Source organism: Phymastichus coffea, unplaced genomic scaffold (assembly GCF_024137745.1).
Source record: "Phymastichus coffea isolate CEN01 unplaced genomic scaffold, Cenicafe_Pcof_1.1 PCOF00005, whole genome shotgun sequence".
NCBI classification, from domain to species: Eukaryota; Metazoa; Arthropoda; class Insecta; order Hymenoptera; family Eulophidae; genus Phymastichus; species Phymastichus coffea.
In genome coordinates, this window is record NW_026706816.1 from 6,364,991 (window position 1) to 6,384,697 (window position 19,707).

General features: G+C 43.9%; 1 protein-coding gene across 3 annotated transcripts in view; it reads right to left on the reverse strand.

Annotated features, from left to right (window-relative positions):
• Window positions 1–905: 905 nt before the first annotated feature.
• The window catches only part of LOC131667657 (derlin-2), a 244,671-nt gene continuing 225,869 nt past the window's right edge, over window positions 906–19,707 (reverse strand). For all 3 annotated transcript variants that reach the window (XM_058941236.1, XM_058941254.1, XM_058941246.1), the window contains exon 7: window positions 906–1,124. In XM_058941236.1, the coding sequence (XP_058797219.1) occupies window positions 1,019–1,124 (106 nt within the window). In that variant the 3' untranslated portion in view covers window positions 906–1,018. The remainder of the gene's footprint in view (window positions 1,125–19,707) is intronic.

Sequence of the window (19,707 nt, forward strand, 5' to 3'; positions counted from 1 at the left end):
ATGACTGTGTCCTTCAGTCCGCCTACATCGTAGCTTATCGTGTTAGACGCAACGACGTGTTTTTTCCTTCCGAGTGAGATCCAGGGAGTTTGTGTAGATAATTGTGAGTGAAGTGTCGAGTGCACATACTGCTCAACGTGTGCGGCCTCAGCAGCAGCGAGCTCAACCTCGGCAGCATCCACAGCAACGCAACAGCATCAGCGAAGGGCAGTCGCAGAGGCAGTTCGTCATCCTTTTAGTATAGTCGGATACGGTTGTCCACCGTATCCTCATCGATTCAGCGGTAGGTGCACTGCACTTTTTATTACGTTGTGCGTGCGATCCCGCGCAGCGCGCGCGGTGAGTTTTAGGTAGCGTGCGTGCGATTAGTCCGCGACATCCACGAAATCTACTCTCTCTCTCCCCATTCAAATTATTGTGTCGAAATAGCGTGCGTTCAGACTCTCGGCAAATCGTCCCTTGTACAGGTTTAGTTTTGGTTCAATGAAGTAGTTAGAGATCAATAAGAGACGTTCTTATTATTTCGTCTACCCTTTGTCCGGTGTCGGTGTTATTGTTTACATTTGATTCGAACGCGCCGGTAATCCAGCACGGATCGCGAAAGCATAGAAGGAGCTGTTCGTCGACCGAGTTGTCTGCAGCGGCCGACGGAGCGCTGGCAAGCAAGCGCCTCAGCACCCCTTGCGGAGAGTTCGCGCATCTAAGTTGGATCACTGAGAGAACTCGGCGCATGCGTACACCGGAGCGAGGTGAGTGAGTGTACTTGAAGCATACAGCTAACGGAGCACCGTTTGGTCGTATTGGTAACTACAATTACCCAGGATTTGCGACTAAACGGTAGCCTGTTACAGAACGTATGTTAGTCAACAAAATGACAAATAAAGTTAAACATAAGGACTATACGCGGAAAGTAAAATTATCCGCTTTTGCAATTTTTTATTTAATTCACTGATTTGAACAAAATTTTTTTAGAATATAATCTCAATGAAAAGGCCTTTTCTAAAAATTAATTCATCAATCACTGTAAATTCGGTACTTGAGCCCAATTGAATCCACCAGGTCTTTCTTCTGGTAATGGAGAGTAATCTGTTTCATCATCATCATGAGAATCGAAAATCATTTTCCTGGAAAAATATAGTATTTTATAAAAGAAACATTTTTATATCACATTCGTATAGATGTCTATAATTATCAAATTTATCCTAATTTACAATGTGTATGAGTTACGTAATTTTGACGCTATAAACTAATGAAGAGGCAATTATTTATACATTATAGGGATAAAATCAAAATTAATCAAATATATACGTATAAATCTTATAATACATATAATATCCCTCAATAGATTTTAATAAAGTCATTTTTAGGTATCAAGTAAGATAGAACTATCGTAGAATAAGTAATTTACGTTGCCACCATTCCACGTAGAAAATCACTATGAAAAACTACGTCTAGTTCTACAACATGTCAATTAAGTCCCGGGACGGCTCAATATTTTCGAAAGTACTTCATTTCTGAATAAGGTCAAGATCAATTTTAGTAACAAGGAATCTGATGATAACCTTGGATTTGACTTTGAACCTCATTTATTATTTTGAGTCAACCAATCAGTTATTTTGAGGTCAACCTCATTTTTCAAATAGGAACCCTTATTTTCGATACTGGCAATCGATAGAGCGGGAAATTTTATGTTCATATATGTGCTTAGGTCGCAGAAAAAATTTGACCTTGAGGGTTCCTCCAAGGTCATTTACCCCCTACAAGGTATTAAGATACCTTTGAATATTTTTTCGATCAGTATAGTTTTTATTTTTGTAGTTTTTAACGAAAAATCCGGTAATCACCTTCAACTTGATCTCCAACGCGACCTCCACTTGATCTTCAAGGTCATTTCAAGATTAACTGGTTTTTTTTCATTTTATTTTAATCAGAAATCCCAGTTTTAATACTAGAGATCGAAAGAGCGGAAAACTTTATATTCAGAGAGTATTTTTTTAAATGATGACCTGACTATCGTACTTATTCTTACTTTTAGCGTTATGCAGAAACAACGAGATGGTGGTGTAAGACCTATTTTCTTTGGGATGTTTGATTAGTGAGTCCGCTTGGCTCTCACTTAAAAGTTCAAAGTTTAATGGAAATGCTCAAACTGAAAACCTTGAACTTCTTGACAAAAAGCTAGACGATTATAAAAATGAGTAACAGCATCACGAATCATTACTTTATCAATTCTAGCAGTAACTTACATAATTTGATTGCGCAGGTCTTCTAAGTTGTTTGGTTTGATGGCATAAGCTTTACTCTTAAGGTAACCCCAGAGAAAATAATCGAGTGACGTCAGATCTGGACATCTAGCCGGCCACTTGATTTCACTCCATGAATAAAATAAATGAAGGATGAAAATGAATGCTTTACAGAATTTTTCGTACAAATTCATGAGAAACATTATGATTATACCCAGCTCTACGCAAAATAAGATGTAAATTTTCAATGAACGCTTGAGCAATTTCAATCTGCTTCTCCTCAGTTGCAACAAATGTTGGTCGACCAGTTCTCTGAAGATCACTAATAGTTCCAAATTTTGCGAAGCGTTGTACAGTCCTTTTGACTGTAGATTTTGAAACAGGCTTTTGTCCATCTTGATTATGAAAATTGTTATTGAACAGTGTGTGCATTTCAAGGTAAGATCAAACTCGATTTCCCTAACCACGCATCATCAACAAACTTATCCGTTCTCGCTTGGAAAATTTAGCATACGCCATTTTTTTAGTTAGATAAGAATAGTACAAGAATTAAAACTAAAAGAAAACCTTATCAGTTACAAAGGAAAACGTATTGCTCCGAAAGAAATGTTTACATAAAATAAATTTGTGTACTTAAACTCTGGAACTTATTTTGTTCGAAAATTATTACCCGGAAGTACAATTCAGGAACAACGAAATTTATCTAATAAAGTTTGTTTTCTTAAATGATTAAATATAAAGAGTTCTTAAGTTTAGAAATTCTTTAATTCATAAACTTTAATAAAAAATTATTGAATTCAATCTTTGTATTTACCTTGTGACGGTAAACGTCGAATTAGCGCTAATAGCCTAACCTAGTGGCTGCCTGCGGGGGCAGCACTTACCGGTAGACGAAAAATGTAACGAGGGAATTCGGCACACGACGAGGCGGAACGCGCGCGATTGAAAACAAAGGAGTGCAGGCCTAACTACCGATACGAGGAGCGGCGAATATAGGTTCAGCCGACGTTTCACGAGACACGCATAAATCGAAAGCGAGACCGAAGTCCTCCGATCGTAGGTAATTTTGTTGTTGCTGAGACGCCCAGAGAGAGCTGACCTGAGCCTGCAGACGCGGTGCCTTCGCCTGTTACCACAAGTGTGTGTGTGAGGTGTTTCGCCATCGAAGGCGAAACCGTGCGCGCGCGAGTTCGCGACATACGAAAATAAGGGGAACAATAGACTTTGCCCGAACGCGCTGTATGTGCTGAGTTTCGTTCGCTGCCGAACACTCGTCATTAAGGTAAGCTGACCAGCTTGATCTCGCGACCGCGATTGCATGTCTAATAACCAATTTTCCGTACTCGAAGTAAAGCGTGCATGTAACATCTCGGCAAACAAAGAGCGGCGATCGATCCGACACCGCATATTGTTGTCGTGCGCGCTAATGTAAACAAACGCGCGGACTGAATTTGATGTAATATTGAGAGAAAATAAAAGTTCTCGTCTGTGACATTTACAGTATTTTCGAAGTGTTCTTTTCGAACTTGTAGTTAGTTGGTTGACTGATACCCGTTCCCTCTTGCTCTCCGACTTTCGTATTTAACATAGGTAATTACATGTGCTTTTCGATACGATTACGTGGATAAAATTAATTAAACGGTACCCATCCTGTTACAACCTATTTACAAATTTGAAATGAGTTTAAAAACAATTTAAACAAACGTTTATTTTATCTAACATTTTCCTTTATAAACATTCCTTGTAACTGACTATTCTGGCTTGAAATTTTTACTCGGGGGTTTTTGAGGCCGCCGAATTCGAATCTACTACTAAAATTTCGATTTATTCAAAACCATAATGGCATTGCCATTAAGATTTGAACCTTTAAGTGAGAGGCAAGGGGACTCACACTACTCAAGCACTCCAAAGGAAACAGATTTTACTACATTCACATCGTTGTTTCTGGGTAAGTCAGCTCATCATTAAAAAAAATAAAATCTGAATGTAAAGTTTCTTGCTCTATCGACTCCGGTATTAAAACTAGGATTTCCGATTAAAAAAGCAGTTGACCTTGAAATGACCTTGAAGGTCAAGTGGAGGTTGAGTTGGGGGTCAAGTTGAAGGTGATTACCGGATTTTTCGTTAAAAACTACAAAAATAAAAACTATACTGATCGAAAAAATGTTCAAAGATATCTTAATACCTTGTTGGGGGTAAATAACCTTGGAGAAACCCTTAAGGTCAAATTTTTTCTGCGACCTAAGCACATATTTGAACATAAAATTTTCCGCTCTATCGATTGCCAGTATCGAAAATAAGGGTTCCTATTTGAAAAATGAGGTTGACCTCAAAATAACCTTGAAAATGAGGTTCAAAGTCAAATCCAAGGTCACCATCGGATTCCTTGTTCAAAGTTACTAAAACTGACCTTGACCTTTTTCAGAAATGAAGTTCAATTCAGCCGTTCCGGATATTAATTGAAAGCCTGTGTAACCTACTTCATGAATGAGTACAATACGAGTAAGTTTGATTACAAATACGTATAATGTAAGGACAAGTAACAGTAAGTAACATAGATCATTTAATAAAAACAAAATCAAAATAGCCATTCTTTTTCTTTCTTGAAATATAGTAAACTACACACACCAACAAATTTTTAACAACTATATTAACCAAAAACCTGCCTTATTACAAAGATCGTTCAATAAGTTCGTGACATCTCGGAAGATAGTGATGTTATCGTAACGTATTTTACACTATAAGCGTATAAATCTAGTATAAATGCGTATAAACAGTTTCAAGTCTGTACGTTGGTTTGGAAATTTCTTACAGTCATTTGAATTTAGTTTTTAATTGTGTAAACAAAATCATAGAAAAAATGAGTTTCGTGTGCTTATTAAACATTATTTCCTACGGGGAAAATTAATCAAAGAAACTAAAGAAAAGCTTAGAAAAAACTGTGCTTCTTCGCATCGTATGGTTCAAAAGTCGTTTACTGAATTTCGTTGTGGCCGTAAGAGCATGCTAGGCTGTAAGTGATGTTGACGTCCTAGCCGTCCAAACAAAGTGACTACTCAAGACATCATCGATAAAGTTCATGATATTGTACTCACCGATCATCGACTGCAAGGGCGTGAGATTAGTGAGGCTCTTAATATTTCAGTAGGATGCACATGGAATATTTTACATGAATGTTTGGGTATAAGAAACGTATCTGCAAGATAGGTGCTGCGCTTGCTTGCAACTGATAACAAGCGAGATCGTGTGGTTGCACCTGAGGCAATTTGAGCATGTTTCAACTTAATCTATAAGAGCTTTTGCGACGGTACATTACTATTGATGAAACATGTATTCATTATTTTACGCCAGAAATGAAAAATTAGTTGAAAATGTGAACTGGGCCAGCTGAATCTACGCCAAAAAAAGCGAAGACGGTACGATCAGCCGGAAAAGTCATGGTTACAATTTTTTAGGTCTTAAATGATAAAATAATAATCGATTACCTAAAGAAACGAAGAATTTTTAAAGGAGAATATTATGCTTCATTATTAAACCGATTTGATGTCATACTGAAGAAAAAGCGGCCCCATCTGGCAAAGAAAAAATTTTTTTTTCCATCATAACAATATACCAGCTCACACGACTTCTATCACAACAGCCAAATCATTTGATTTACGTTACAAAATACTTTTTTATCCACCGTTTTGAGATATCCCAATCTAAAAGTGCAAAAAACACTGTTTTTTGATATATTTAAGGTTATGTAGCATTATAAATAAACTTTTTCACAGAAAACTATTTAAACTATCTTAAAATACAAATATTTCCCTTTCAAATGCCGTTGAATGTACCAAAATATCTTTTTTTCGCCAAGATATCACATTTTGAAATATTTATATTTATGAATTTCTTAAAATTCGAAAATCCATTAACCTTTTGAAGCATACATTTTTCCATTAATTTTTTTTTTGCATGAAGAATTTCACTGATGGATTTTTGGTATAGCTAAATGCGAATCTGCAACAGAATTTCGTTTTTTCAAAATCCAAGATAGCTAATTCAAAATAACCGAATGAAACAATTTTCAAATTTTTAAATTACGTTCTAGTAATATGGATTTGAAAAAACGTGATTCTGGTTGCAAATTCGTGTGACGTCAGGGTCACTCTCAGGTACGCTTGGAGTAAGCGTAAACTCAGGGTTGCTCTGATTTGGCTATCGTGTAACACATAAGCCGGGACAAGCAATATTGTTGCGTTGAGAAAACTGTATGCTAGCGCGGAATGTAATAACCAAATGTTATTACGAACACATCAGACTTACGCTTAATGTGCTCTTAGGGACTTTAATGAAAATTCACCAGACTCAATTAAGACTACGCTTAATGAATTTCCAAAAAACGGATTGCTTAAAGAAAGAAAATGATAGCCAGATATAAGGTTTTACTTACTTTTATTTTATTTACTTACTTATTATTAAGGCTGCGCTCTCTCTGTTCTTTGACCTCTTTCTCTCTCTTCTGGATGTAGTTGGGTGACTTCTTAATTGAATTTTGGCTGACTTTTTCTTCTTTGAGGCTTCCTCCAGCACTCACTCACTGGTAATCACTTCTTGTTAGGCACTTCCTGGTGCTCACTCCACTCCTCCAGTCTTGTACAGAGCTTTTTATAAGCAGTAGATGGTTGGGTGGACATCCCTTTCCTTAGGCCCATGAAGCGATAACGGCCAAATTTTGTATTGGTGGGAAATTTTCTAATCATATCTAGGATTTCTTTATTGGTCTGTGGGCGTGAATTTTCAGAGAGAGAAAGGGCGGTCCCTTTTTAACTTGGGCCCCTTTCTCCAGAGATGGCTCTCGGAGTGCCACTTTTAAGAGCAAGAATAACGCTATAGTTTATAATTAGTTATACAAAATCGTACTAAACTTAGTTAATTTTAACGATACATAGTGATTATTACAATAATTCAATTATTATAAATATTTAGAAAAATCCAAAACTTCTACAATTTATTATAAAATACATTATTGTTCTAATATAAAATTATTTATTGGTTATTTGGTGACTAAAAGATGCGCATTATAATAACTTACAAAATTGATTAAAATCTATTTAATATTATGTATATTTTCTTAAACTTCGGGGGGAAAAAAATGATAAATTGCATTTTTATGGTCCCCTTCCATTATCAGAGCGAGACTAGTTCACGATGTATACGTGATGATCGTAGGCTCCTGTCAACACATGCGCGTGGGACAAAGCAGGATAGAGCGTCGATTGTAAGGCCGAGTACGCAGGCTCGGGCCACTATAAAAATTTATATAAACACTTTATTTCAAATGGGTTTTCATCGTGGGAAATCAGGAAGGTTCCTACTCCGTTCGTCGTATTTAATAATTAAATTAATCTAAAAAAAACTAAGTTACGGCTGGCCGTCACATTCGCTTTCAGCGATCCCAAAAATCCTCGAGTAAAATTCTTCATGTAAGAAAATCTAATAAAAAAATGTCTGCTTTTAAGGGTTAATAGATTTTCGAATTTTGAGAAATTCATAAATATAAATATTTCAAAATGCGATATCTTGGTGAAAAAAAAAAGATATTTAAGAAAACACAACGGCATTTGAAAAGGAAAGAATTGTACTTTAAGTGGTTCAAATAATTTTCTGTAAAAAAATGTATTTACAATGCTACATAACCCTAAATATATCAAAAGACAGTGTTTTTTGCACTTTTAAGTGAAGATATCTCAGAAACCTGAAGTGATGAATAAATTCTGAGGTTAGATTTGGAGAGACTATGTTGAAAAATAAATTGGAATTATTTAGTGTTTTTTTATTTAAAGTCACGGACTTATTGAAAGATTCTCGTAAGCCGCTAACAATGTTTAGAATTATATGGTTCCGGTACTTTGCATTTGGATGATATAAATGTATTTATGATGATAAAGTTCTTGGCTACATGTTTAGGTCAAATCGGTTAATTTCTTTTATTTTTTCATTCTCAGTATGTATAGAGTATCAGTCAAAAATTTCCGAAAATTTTGTGGGAAAAAGCCATTCTTTAACCCCTTAACCCCTTAACTAGCAAAACTTTTCTGACTTTTCATGCCAAAACTAGCTGCCGCAATTCATACTTATAACGGGGTTTTGACCCAGCGTGGGTCACTCGTTATATAAATTACGAGGGAATTAAAGACAGCTCGGTGTGGGCCTCGTAATAGGCTGCGTAAAGCCTAGCCCAGCAGCAACAGGAACGTCGTGGTGCAGCGTCTGTTACCTTCGCCCGCGGAGAGCGTCGTGTAGTCCTATGGGCGCTTTGGAGCGATCACGAAATTCAGGTGCGAAAGCCGGACGGAACGGGATTGCTTACGATAGGTAAAAAGGAAGCGCAAAGGAAGAAAACAGATATACGAGCAGCATTGAGTTTACTACAGAGAATAATACAAAGTTAGTGCGCAGCGTAAGCGGGAGAGAGAGCGGCGAAAAGCTAGCGAGAGAGACACGTATTCGAGGTGGTACTTACAATGACGTCTCGGAGTCAGCCCTGGAGACGGTGTTCTCGGCCTCGCACGTGGTCTGCGAGGACGCGCAGTACGCACTCGAATGCGGTTAAAAGGCGGGCGGCTTTGAAGGCTCGCACGCGTATTTTCGGCAAGCTATTTCCAATACTGGAAATAGCTTGCTGAAAAAAAACACTGGGGCACTCTCGAAACCAAACCTCGCACCGAGTGGGCACTCGCGTACTCGCCAGAAACACCACGGAAAAGTCGCTGATCACAAAAGGTCGCAAGCGCGTATATTTGCTCGTCACACGTCCACGTGCTTCGAAGTCGCCGGTACAAGAGAGAGTTCTTATCGCGGGGCTTTGTCCTGCCCCACTCTCCTACTCGCGCGCGTCGCGCCGGCCTCCCGAATTCTCTCTCTCTCTAGCTCGCCCTCTATTAGCGCTCTCTCTGACTTACCTTTGGCTGCCATACATGTGAAATAGTTATATGACAAATACATATATATATATATATATATATATATAAATAATTATAATTATGTGTGGGGAGAGAGAGACATAACAAGGGTTTGGCCGCTCGTTATATGCCCCTTCCCTAGAGCTGGGTAGCAGGGCGTATCAGGTCGAAAAACCGGCCTCTCTCCACCAAGTAAGGAGAATTAATTGATAAAGAAAAACCAAGACTTCATAGTGGTAAAAAAAATATGTTTTATTTATTCATCTATAAACTAGAAGCTCTAGGTGGAATGTAGCATACCGCGACTCTCTCTACTCGCGCGGATCGCAAATCTTATAAGGTAACGCGTGATAAAAAAAACGCGAAGGGAAAGAAAAAAAAGTGGGCGTCAATGCCTGATTCTTGGGGGGAAAACCTCGAGGGCGAGGTCGCGAGGATGGTCGTAGCGCTTAGGTTCAGACCTAGTGCCCGGATACACCTCGTCTGTCGCCGTCGTCCGCGTGGGTGACCGACGACTCTTCCCGATCTCGAAGGAAGGCTTCCCTGCGTTGACGCGTTTCGGCCGTGCTATACGAGTATGGCTGCTGTCCGCCGCTCCTCCAAAGCTCATTCCTCGACCAATTAGGGCAGTCGGAGGTTCGCGGCACTCCCGTAAGGCCGCAAGTGGAACAAGCCCGTTTGCCGAAGAGGTCAGGACGGGTACCGGCCCAGCGGTTGCACGGCTCGTCTCCTGCGGCTCCTTGCAGGGCAAAGAAGCCTGGCGTGCGGCGCGTCCGGTCGTTTGGGATGGCCTGGCTGGACACTCGACGGGAGCGGGACGTCGGCGGGTCGCCCAAGGCTGCTAACTGTCGTTTCACCGTTTCGAGGTCCTTTTGGGCTCGACGTTGCTCCTCTCGTAAGCGTTGTCGCGTCTCCTCGCGCTGTTTGCGAGCCTCGCGTTCCTTCCGCCATTCGGAGATCGTCTCCTGGGTGTAAGCCTTGAGTTCTATGGCCTCCTGCAGCCTGGTCGCGTAGGTTCCCGCGATAGCGAGACCACGGGACCCATGACTATCTTGGTCTTGAGGCTCATAGCGACGTCGCGTTCCTCGGGGCCGTAGCCGCGCTGCGGCAGGATGGCCTCCAAGCGCTCTGCGGCCGCCAGGGCGGAACAGGGAGACGCGTTGGCGTGCTTCGGGCTGCGGTCCGGCGAATCCTCGCCTTTACGGCCTGCATTGTCCTCTGGCCATTTCGGCCTGCGTAGCATCCTCTGGGGGAAGTCCAAGGTAGTCTCCGCGGAACCTGCGTCACTGTCATCATCTGACGAGGCCCGGGACTCGCTGGCTGGGTCATCTCCTACAACATTGGAGTAGGCCAGGGCTGGAGCTGGAGAAGCGTCCCTGCGCGTCGTTTCGGCGCGAAGCACTAGCCACGGCCGACGTGAGTGCTTCATGCAGCACCTCTTCCATCCACTTGGCGAGGGGGGCTATTTCGGCGTTGGTCAGCATCCTCTATAGGGCGAAGTATACGTAATGTTAGGCAAGAAAAACGAACTCAATTAGCTGCATCAAGCGATAGCGCCTACTAGGGAAGCAGGAAGCTTGAAGCGGTGGCAGAGTTTTATTGTCGTAGAAGGCGAGATGGGCGGAAAGAGAATGAGGAAACAAGCAGGGTAGTAAGGTGCTAGTTCCGGGAACGCAAGCGCTGAGGGGATACGTCGACGCGAGCATGCATTTTCTGCTTGCGAGGGCGACCTCTTCTCCTTGGAGCGGTCGGTATTTCGCCTCGCGCGAAGTCCTGTCGTGGGCTTATTGGGGCCTCTGGCCCTATAACTTTTACGACCGAAACGTCGTCTTTCGAGGCATCACGCTCGTCGCTTTCCTGCGTGCGATCGGGCGAGAAAATTTCCTTCAACGACATCGTCTCGTCGTTTTTGTTTCCTTCAATGAGAGAAATGTCTGCATCATCGGGGCATTGGGCTCCGTCGAAACACGGTCGCAAGTCGCAAACGGCGACTTTACCAACGTCACAACCCTCTTCGTTCTGGAGTTGGTATGAGTTGGGACCGAGGCGTGCGGTAATGATGAACGGGCCCGCGTACTTCGGGCTGAGTTTCGCGATCGTCTGGTTAGCGGCGGAGGACAGCACACGATTCTTCGCCCAGACCCTATCACCGACGTTATACTTGACGTCGCGATGCTTTACGTTATAGTACATCTCCTGTCTATCTTGGGCTTCCCGCGAGTGTTGCAGTGCAACGGCTCGGAAGTCGTCAAGCTTGTTAATTCAAGCGTGCCAGTCAGTGACCGCGGCCGTCTCGAGGTTCCGAGCCACGGTGCGTTCTTCCTCTCGTTTCTTCGAGTTTGGCAGCGCGGGATGACGTCCGTAATTTAGAAAAGCGGGGCTCTTGCGCACCGCTTCGTGTATTGCCGTGTTGTAGGCAAACGCGAACTCTGCTATATGCGCATCCCATGTCGAGTGCTTTTCCTCGATAAACGCTCGAATCATGGTTTTGATAGTGCGATTTACGCGTTCGGTCGGGTTACTCTTAGGCGAGTACGGGGCGCATGTCGCGTGTATCACGCCGAACGAGTCCAAAAAGTCGTCGACAACTTTATTCTTGAACGGAGTACCGTTGTCAAACAAGAACTTTTTAGGGATTCCGAAACGCAGAAACACACGTTCTTTCAGTTAGCATCGGATGGTTTTCCCAGTAATCTTACGGAGAGGGACACATTCGATCCAGCGAGTGAAGAGATCGAGAAAGACAAGCAAGTGCTCGTAGCCCTGCGCGGATCGCGGGAAAGGGCCCATGGTATCGCCGGACACAATTTCCCACGGTCGCGTGACGAGGTGTCGTCCCATCAACCCTGCTGGTGTGACTTGTAAGCCTTTGACTTGCTGGCAGATTGGACAATTCTTGACGTAATATCCTACGTCGTGATGGATTTTCGGCCAATAATAGCGGAGGCTCGCGCGCTTGTGGGTTTTGTAGCGGCCAAGATGTCCTGCCGTCGGCTCCTCGTGGCATTCGGATAAGACTCGTGCCCGGTCTTCCTTTGGAATAACGAGCTTCCAAGCGTCGTCATCGGTTCCGAAGAGGTCGTCGACGATGGGGTCAGGCTTATAAATATATAACCGGCCGTCTAAAACCTTCCAATAAGGGTTATCTGTGGGCCGCTCGAGGACCTCCTGCATCCTCTTGCGGTACCACGGGTTGTTTATGCTTTCGTCGAGTGTCAACGAAGCGGTAGCCGCGAGCTCGTCTTCGTCGGCCTCAAACATGCGTGAAAGCGCGTCAGGCACGACGTTGTCCTTACCCCTGCGATGTATAATATCGAAATCATACGATTGCAACGCGAGGGACCAGCGACCAAGCTTACCGTTTGGGTGTTTCAGATTAGTGAGCCATTTAAGGCTCTGGTGGTCGGTTACAACTGTAAAGTGATACCCCTCCACGTAGGGTCGGAACTTTTCGGTCGACCAGACGACAGCGAGGCACTCACGCTCGGTAACCGACAAGCGGCGTTCGCAAGCCGTCAGGACGCGGCTCGCGAAGCACAGAACTTGATCTTCACCGTCGATACGCTGCAGCAGAACGCTTCCAAGGCCGGTATCGCTCGCGTCACGTTCGATGATGAACGGTGCAGTGAAATTGGGCCTGGCTAGGACAGGGGCCGTTGCCAAAAGGGCTTTGACTTGCTCGAAAGCTTGCCGTTGCGCCTCCTGCCATTCAAATTCGGCGTCCTTGCGGGTGAGCGCGTTAAGCGGCTCACAAATCGTAGCGTAATCGTTCAGAAATTTTCGATACCACGAGGCCATGCCCAAGAATCTGCGCAAAGCACGAAGATTTTTCGGAGCTGGATACTCGAGTATCGGTGCGACTCGTTCTGAATCGGGGCGTGTACCATCGCGATTTACCAACACGCCGAGATAACGCACCTCGGTCATGCAAATCCTAGACTTCTTGCGATTGATCGTAAGGCCAGCATCACGTATTCTTTTTAGAATATGCGTGAGCCACCGGACATGCTCTGAGAACGTTTCCGTAGCGATGATCACGTCGTCAAGATACGCGAAGGCATAAGGCTCCATCTCGGGTGAGATGAGCTTGTCGGCCAACATCTGAAATGTTGCCGGGCCGCCAGCCAATCCGAAGGGCATCCGAACAAATTCGAATAGCCCGAGTTCTGGGACGGTGAAAGCAGTTATCGGGATGGCCCTCTCCGAAAGAGGGACCTGCCAAAATCCGCTCGCGAGGTCAATTGCGCTCACGAATTTGGCGTGCTGGAGCTTTCGCAGTATCGCGTCCATAAAGGGCAGCGGATATGCGCTCACGCGAGTAACGCTATTCACCTTCCGGTAGTCCACACAAAATCGGTATTCGCCGTCGGGTTTCCGAATCATCACCACCAGGCTAGACCACTCGCTGCGGGACTTACGAATAATTCCCATCTGTAGCATTTTATGCACTTGCACGTGCATTTCCTCTTCGATCTTATGCGACACCGGATAGTATTTCTGTTTAATTGGGCGCGCGCTGCCAATGTCGATGTCGTGCTCGATCCATCCGGTACAGCCGAGCTGCTCGCAGGAAGGTTCGGGCAGGAGGTCATCCATCACTCGATCGATTTCTTGTCGCTGCTCCTTCGAGATCTCTTCGATACCCAAGGCCGCCAGCAACATCGCCTCCTCCGTACGAAGTGAGGAGACAGTGGTCGGGACTTCCTGATCGCAACCTTTAATCCTTATCGTGTTGGTCTCGGGATCCAAACACACAGAAAAAGCTCGAACGAAGTCGCTTCCGAGGGTGCAATCAGCATCAGCCTCGCTCAAAAGGAGTACGTCGATCGAATGGGTAACACCACCTATCGTAAAGGGTAACTGTACATCACCAATGATAGGGACATAATGACCATCGACTGCTTTCGCGCCGGGCCCGACATACATGTTGACGCGCTTGTTCATCGCGGCAGCAATCTGAAGGGCAATGGGGCTCAGAACGGTGCGCGAGGCTCCAATGTCGTACAGAGCCCTGCAAGTAAATGGACCGATGCTAAGCGTCAGCCACCATCTGGGGTACTTCTCTACCAACGCGCTCATCGCAAAACTATCGGAACGCGTTGGCGCTTCTCCCGCGGGGGCATCTGTAGCGAAGGTCCGGGTCGCCATCGGAACGGTAGGGACCCCATCTACGCGTTCCTCTCCACGTTTTTTGGTGCCTCGATTTTTGAGCACTCGGGACAGGTGGCTTTGGTGTACCCAGACCAGCTGCAGTCCCAACGGAGTAATCTCTCAGCATCTGGGCCGGGAGGCTTGCTCTTGTTTTTGTCCGACTTGGGAGTGATGACTTGGGCCCGACCGTTTCTTGCCGGGCGGCCACGGCCGCTTGCCCCGCTCCGTCTTCCCTCACGTTGACGCGGGTAGGCCGGAGGTTTGCCATCTTTCGGGGAGCCGACGGTGGTCGATTCCTGTACTGCGTCCTTAAGGGGGACGGGAAGCCCTTTCTTAGCCGCCGCAAGCTGCTGCCACTTTTTATCAAAAAACTTTTGGAAAGATTTTTCGAAGTCGGCCTCAGAGAAAGAAGACTTTTCTACAACAGACGCGATGCTCGCTTTCTGGTATGCCGCATCGGGCAGCATGCTCTGTTCTGCGGAGGGGGGGGGGGGGCTTTCCAGTGTTCGTCGGACTCCGCGATCCGACTTCCATTGCTTTGGCTAACAACTGCGGTAACGACGCGAAGTAGTTCTGAGTCTTTTTCAACTCTTTCTTCAGTTTAGGCAACATATTATCGATAGCCAAGTTGACCTGGTCTGCGACGCTCCACGGCCTTTCGAAGCGGCTAAAAATAGTATTCAGCGCTGCAAGGTAATCGCGGACCGGCTCATCGGGACCCTGTGTCCTCAGATGCGCTTCAACCAATAGGTTGCGGTTGTACTTCCTGGATTTACTATAGGCGGATAGCGCAGCATCCCTGAACTGTTCATACGACGACCACGTGGGCCGTAGCAAGCGGTACCATCGAAGCGCAGATCCGCGAAACAGGGTGGACAACGAGTCTAAAAGCTCGTCTTCCGCTATTCGGTCTAGGCAGCAGTTTTCTTCAACACGCTCCAAAAATTCCTTGATGCTGATGGTGCCGTCTCCCGCGAAGGAAATCTTCCATTCCCTGATGGTTTTCCCTAAAATCCTGGGTGAACTCATCGAGCGGGAGGTTGCGAGAAGTGGGCTCGATCGCCAATTGGGGACACCGCAGCTCGAAGGGATTTGGGCTTGCGCGGCAGCCGTCTGCTGCGTGCCCGTCGCTTGCGAGAGCGGATGACTTAAAGGTGTGACCCCCCTTCCTCAGCTCGAGCTTGCGGAGATGTGAGGGATCGTGTTGGAAAACGTTGCTTCCGTTATTCGCGTGGCCGTTTGCATCCTGTCGGCCGGTCTCACTGATGCGGTTGAATAGATTGTTGGCCCTGTCGCGTATTGTGTTGTCTGCTGCTTCGTTGTCGAGCAGAAGATTCGTGCATGGGGATTTACGTTCGGGCTGGTTATAGTTAGGTCGAAGTCCGGATCGATGAGGCTGTATGTATCGCGAAAGTTGACAGCTTTATCTGCGCGAGTCGCGTTAAACCGTGTGCGCTCGTTTTGTTGTTGAACTGTTACTTCAGCTGCTTGTAGTCTGGCGAGGAGGTTATTGTTCGTGGTCTTCAGATCTTCATTTTGTCTTATAAGCTTGTCGTGTTCGTTTGACATAGCTTCTAGACAGTTTTGAAGATCGAGAATTTGTTGAGCCTGTGAACGTTCCGCTATCACTGCTCGTTTTAGCTCCTCGGCTGCTAAGCGTGGCATTTGTTTAGGTTCACCGCAAGGCAGATTAACCCATATGAGGTCTTCACGATAATTTATCGTACTTGGGGTGCCTATTGTAGGTATCGATGCCTCGTGCGCGCATGTTGTGTTCGTGTTGGCATGACGTTGTTCACTTGAGCCTACGTTTGCTGCTGATACTGTGCACGGCGGTGTTGACTGCGATGTCGGCACGTGGGCGCTCGTAATTACTGCGAACATCGGTGTGTATGTGCGTACCGCGTCTCGCATGAGTGTCTCGTGTGTATTAGCTGTTGTTGTGAGTGACATGTCGCCGTTATTCGTTTCTTCTATTTCTTGGCTATTTATCATATCTTCTTCTATGTCTTGATTAACGGCGTTAACGAGGTCTTCACGCAATTCTCGCGGTAGCGCGTCTGATTTTATAAAAGTGAGACAAAGGTTATTGCGCCGCGTTATCGTTTCGTGGTCCCACGCGTCTATGGTTTGTATGAAGTCTTTTTCTTCGTAGTCACCTTGCAGTCGTCTATATAAGCGGTTCGCGCGTTCGTACATTGTGCCGTCTACCAGGAGTTCAAGGTTTTCCAAAACGCAATCTATTCTATCACTTGGCAAACTTTTAATCCATTCTTTAATGTAGTTGTCGATTTTTTCTTTTATAATTGTTAAGTCAGTTATATCTTTTTCGGCCATTTTTAATTTTTATAAAACTGATAACAAAAAACAATAGTTTTGGAATATCCTGAAATAGTGGATTTTAATTGTAGGTCGCGTAACAATTTTTAAGCGAATACGCCCGTATGTTGCCAGCACGCACAGCGGAAAATAAATGTTGTTACGCTTGTACGCATACGTTTCTAAATACGAAGAATTACGACTCTCGCTCGCACGCTATGATAAAATTTTAAGGTGCTGAAAACCGAGCGCCTTGTTTTGGTTGTGCGCTACGGCTAGCTTCTAAACGTAAACAATTCTTCTCTCGTCGCGCGCGTCGCATTCCTCGGTGGATTCCACGAACACGCGCTTTCGCTATACAATTATAATTCAAATTTCGGATTTTTTGCAAAGCTATTAAACCCATGTGTTGTTGGGCGCTATAATATAACGGGGTTTTGACCCAGCGTGGGTCACTCGTTATATAAATTACGAGGGAATTAAAGACAGCTCGGTGTGGGCCTCGTAATAGGCTGCGTAAAGCCTAGCTCAGCAGCAACAGGAACGTCGTGGTGCAGCGTCTGTTACCTTGGCCCGCGGAGAGCGTCGTGTAGTCCTATCGATCACGAAATTCAGGTGCGAAAGCCGGACGGAACGGGATTGCTTACGATAGGTAAAAAGGAAGCGCAAAGGAAGAAAACAGATATACGAGCAGCATTGAGTTTACTACGGAGAATAATACAAAGTTAGTGCGCAGCGTAAGCGGGAGAGAGAGCGGCGAAAAGCTAGCGAGAGAGACACGTATTCGAGGTGGTACTTACAATGACGTCTCGGAGTCAGCCCTGGAGACGGTGTTCTCGGCCTCGCACGTGGTCTGCGAGGACGCGCAGTACGCACTCGAATGCGGTTAAAAGGCGGGCGGCTTTGAAGGTTCGCACGCGTAGTCGCTGGAAATAGCTTGCCGAAAAAAAACACTGGGGCACTCTCGAAACCAAACCTCGCACCGAGTAGGCACTCGCGTACTCGCCAGAAACACCACGGAAAAGTCGCTGATCACAAAAGGTCGCAAGCGCGTATATTTGCTCGTCACATGTCCACGTGCTTCGAAGTCGCCGGTACAAGAGAGAGTTCTTATAGCGGGGCTTTGTCCTGCCCCACTCTCCTACTCGCGCGCGTCGCGCCGGCCTCCCGAATTCTCTCTCTCTAGCTCGCCCTCTATTAGCGCTCTCTCTGACTTACCTTTGGCTGCCATAAATGTGAAATAGTTATATGACAAATATATATATATATATATATATATATATATATATATATATATATATATATATATATATATATATATATATATAATAATTATAATTATGTGTGGGGAGAGAGAGACATAACAAGGGTCTGGCCGCTCGTTATATACTTCTAGATATACATGAATATGGTTTCTAGGGGTTTTTAGGAGTTTACGGACCCGCTAAATCCATTTCCATAATTATTTTTAAGCAATAACCCACATAAAGGATTCAAAATAGGGGTTGAAGGAGTTAAATTTTGATTTTTTTTCTTGAATTTTAAGCTTTTTACGACCAGTTATTCGTTTTTTTCGTCATATCGACATTGGTCGGAATTGAAAATAAGGGTTAAAAAAGGGAGTCGAAATAAATTTTTTTTAAGAAAATAAAAAAGCGGGTGTTCAAAAAGTAAGGTGGAATGATGATTTTCTCAAAAAATATTTATTTATTGATCAATATTTATGTTGTCCCCTTCAACGTAATCCCCGTTATATATATATATATATATATAGATAGATATAATACCCTTGTGCCAGCGCTTTTTCCAGTCATCAAAAGACTTTTGATAATCATTTTGGGGTATAGCCTTGAGTTCTTTCAACGATGCAATTTTTATCTCCTCAATTGTTGAAGATCGATATCCTTTAATGGATTTCTCAAGTTTTAGGAAAAGAAAAAAGTCACTAGGAGCCAAATCCGGTGAATTTGGAGGCTGAGGTATGACTGTGGTGTTGATTTCTGCTAAAAAATCTCTCATAAGCAACGATGAATGAGGAGGTACATTATCGTGATGCAAAATTCATGAATTGTTTTTCCAAAGTTCCGAAAGTTTTTTGCGTATTGCCTCTCGTAAATGACGAATAACTTCAAAGTAATACTCCTTATTGACGGTACGATCTGTTAGTAAGAATTCCTGATAAACTACGCCACGGTAATCAAAGAAGACAATCAGCAAACTTGGCATGTTTTTGTGGGTGTTGGCTCTTCTGGGGTCTTCCATTCGGACGATTAGACTTTAGTTTCGACATCATAACCATATACCCACGATTCATCACCAGTTATAACCCTTTTGAAAAAATCATGATCTTCATTGACTTCTTTTAACATCTCCTGAGCGATGGTCATGCGACGGTATTTTTGATCAAAATTAATAATTTTCGAATGAATTTCGCTGACGCACGTCTCATGTCCAAAACATCCGAAAGAATTTTATGGGATGAGTCAACTGATATGCCAACATCTTCTGCAACTTCTCTGATGGTGATTCGACGATTTTTTAACATAATTTTTTTTCACTGCTTCAACGTTTTCATCGGTTGTTGATGTGCTGGGAGGTCCAAAGTAAGGTTCGTCTTCGACTTTTTTTCGGTCTTCTTGTAACATCTTATACCACTTATACACATTTTTGTAACTCAGAGTAGACTCACCATATACAATAATCAATAATTCAAGAGCTTGAGAGCACTGGATCCCATTTTTCACAAAAAATTTAATGCAAACTCTTTGTTTCATTCCTTTCGATAGAAAAAAAACCAAACACTTCTAACCTCTGACGCCTCTGCCAGAAATACAACACGTGCTATATAATCAAAACTATGAATATATGATCGTGGCGAGTGTACCAACACAACAACAAAATTTCAAAATTTGAATGTACGCAGCCTACGAAAATTGAAAAGTCACCTTACTTTTTGAACACTCCTCGTATATGTGCTTAAACTGTCAATGAATCATATATGTGTATATTTGAATAACTTTTATAATTTTTATTGGATGTGAACCAAATTT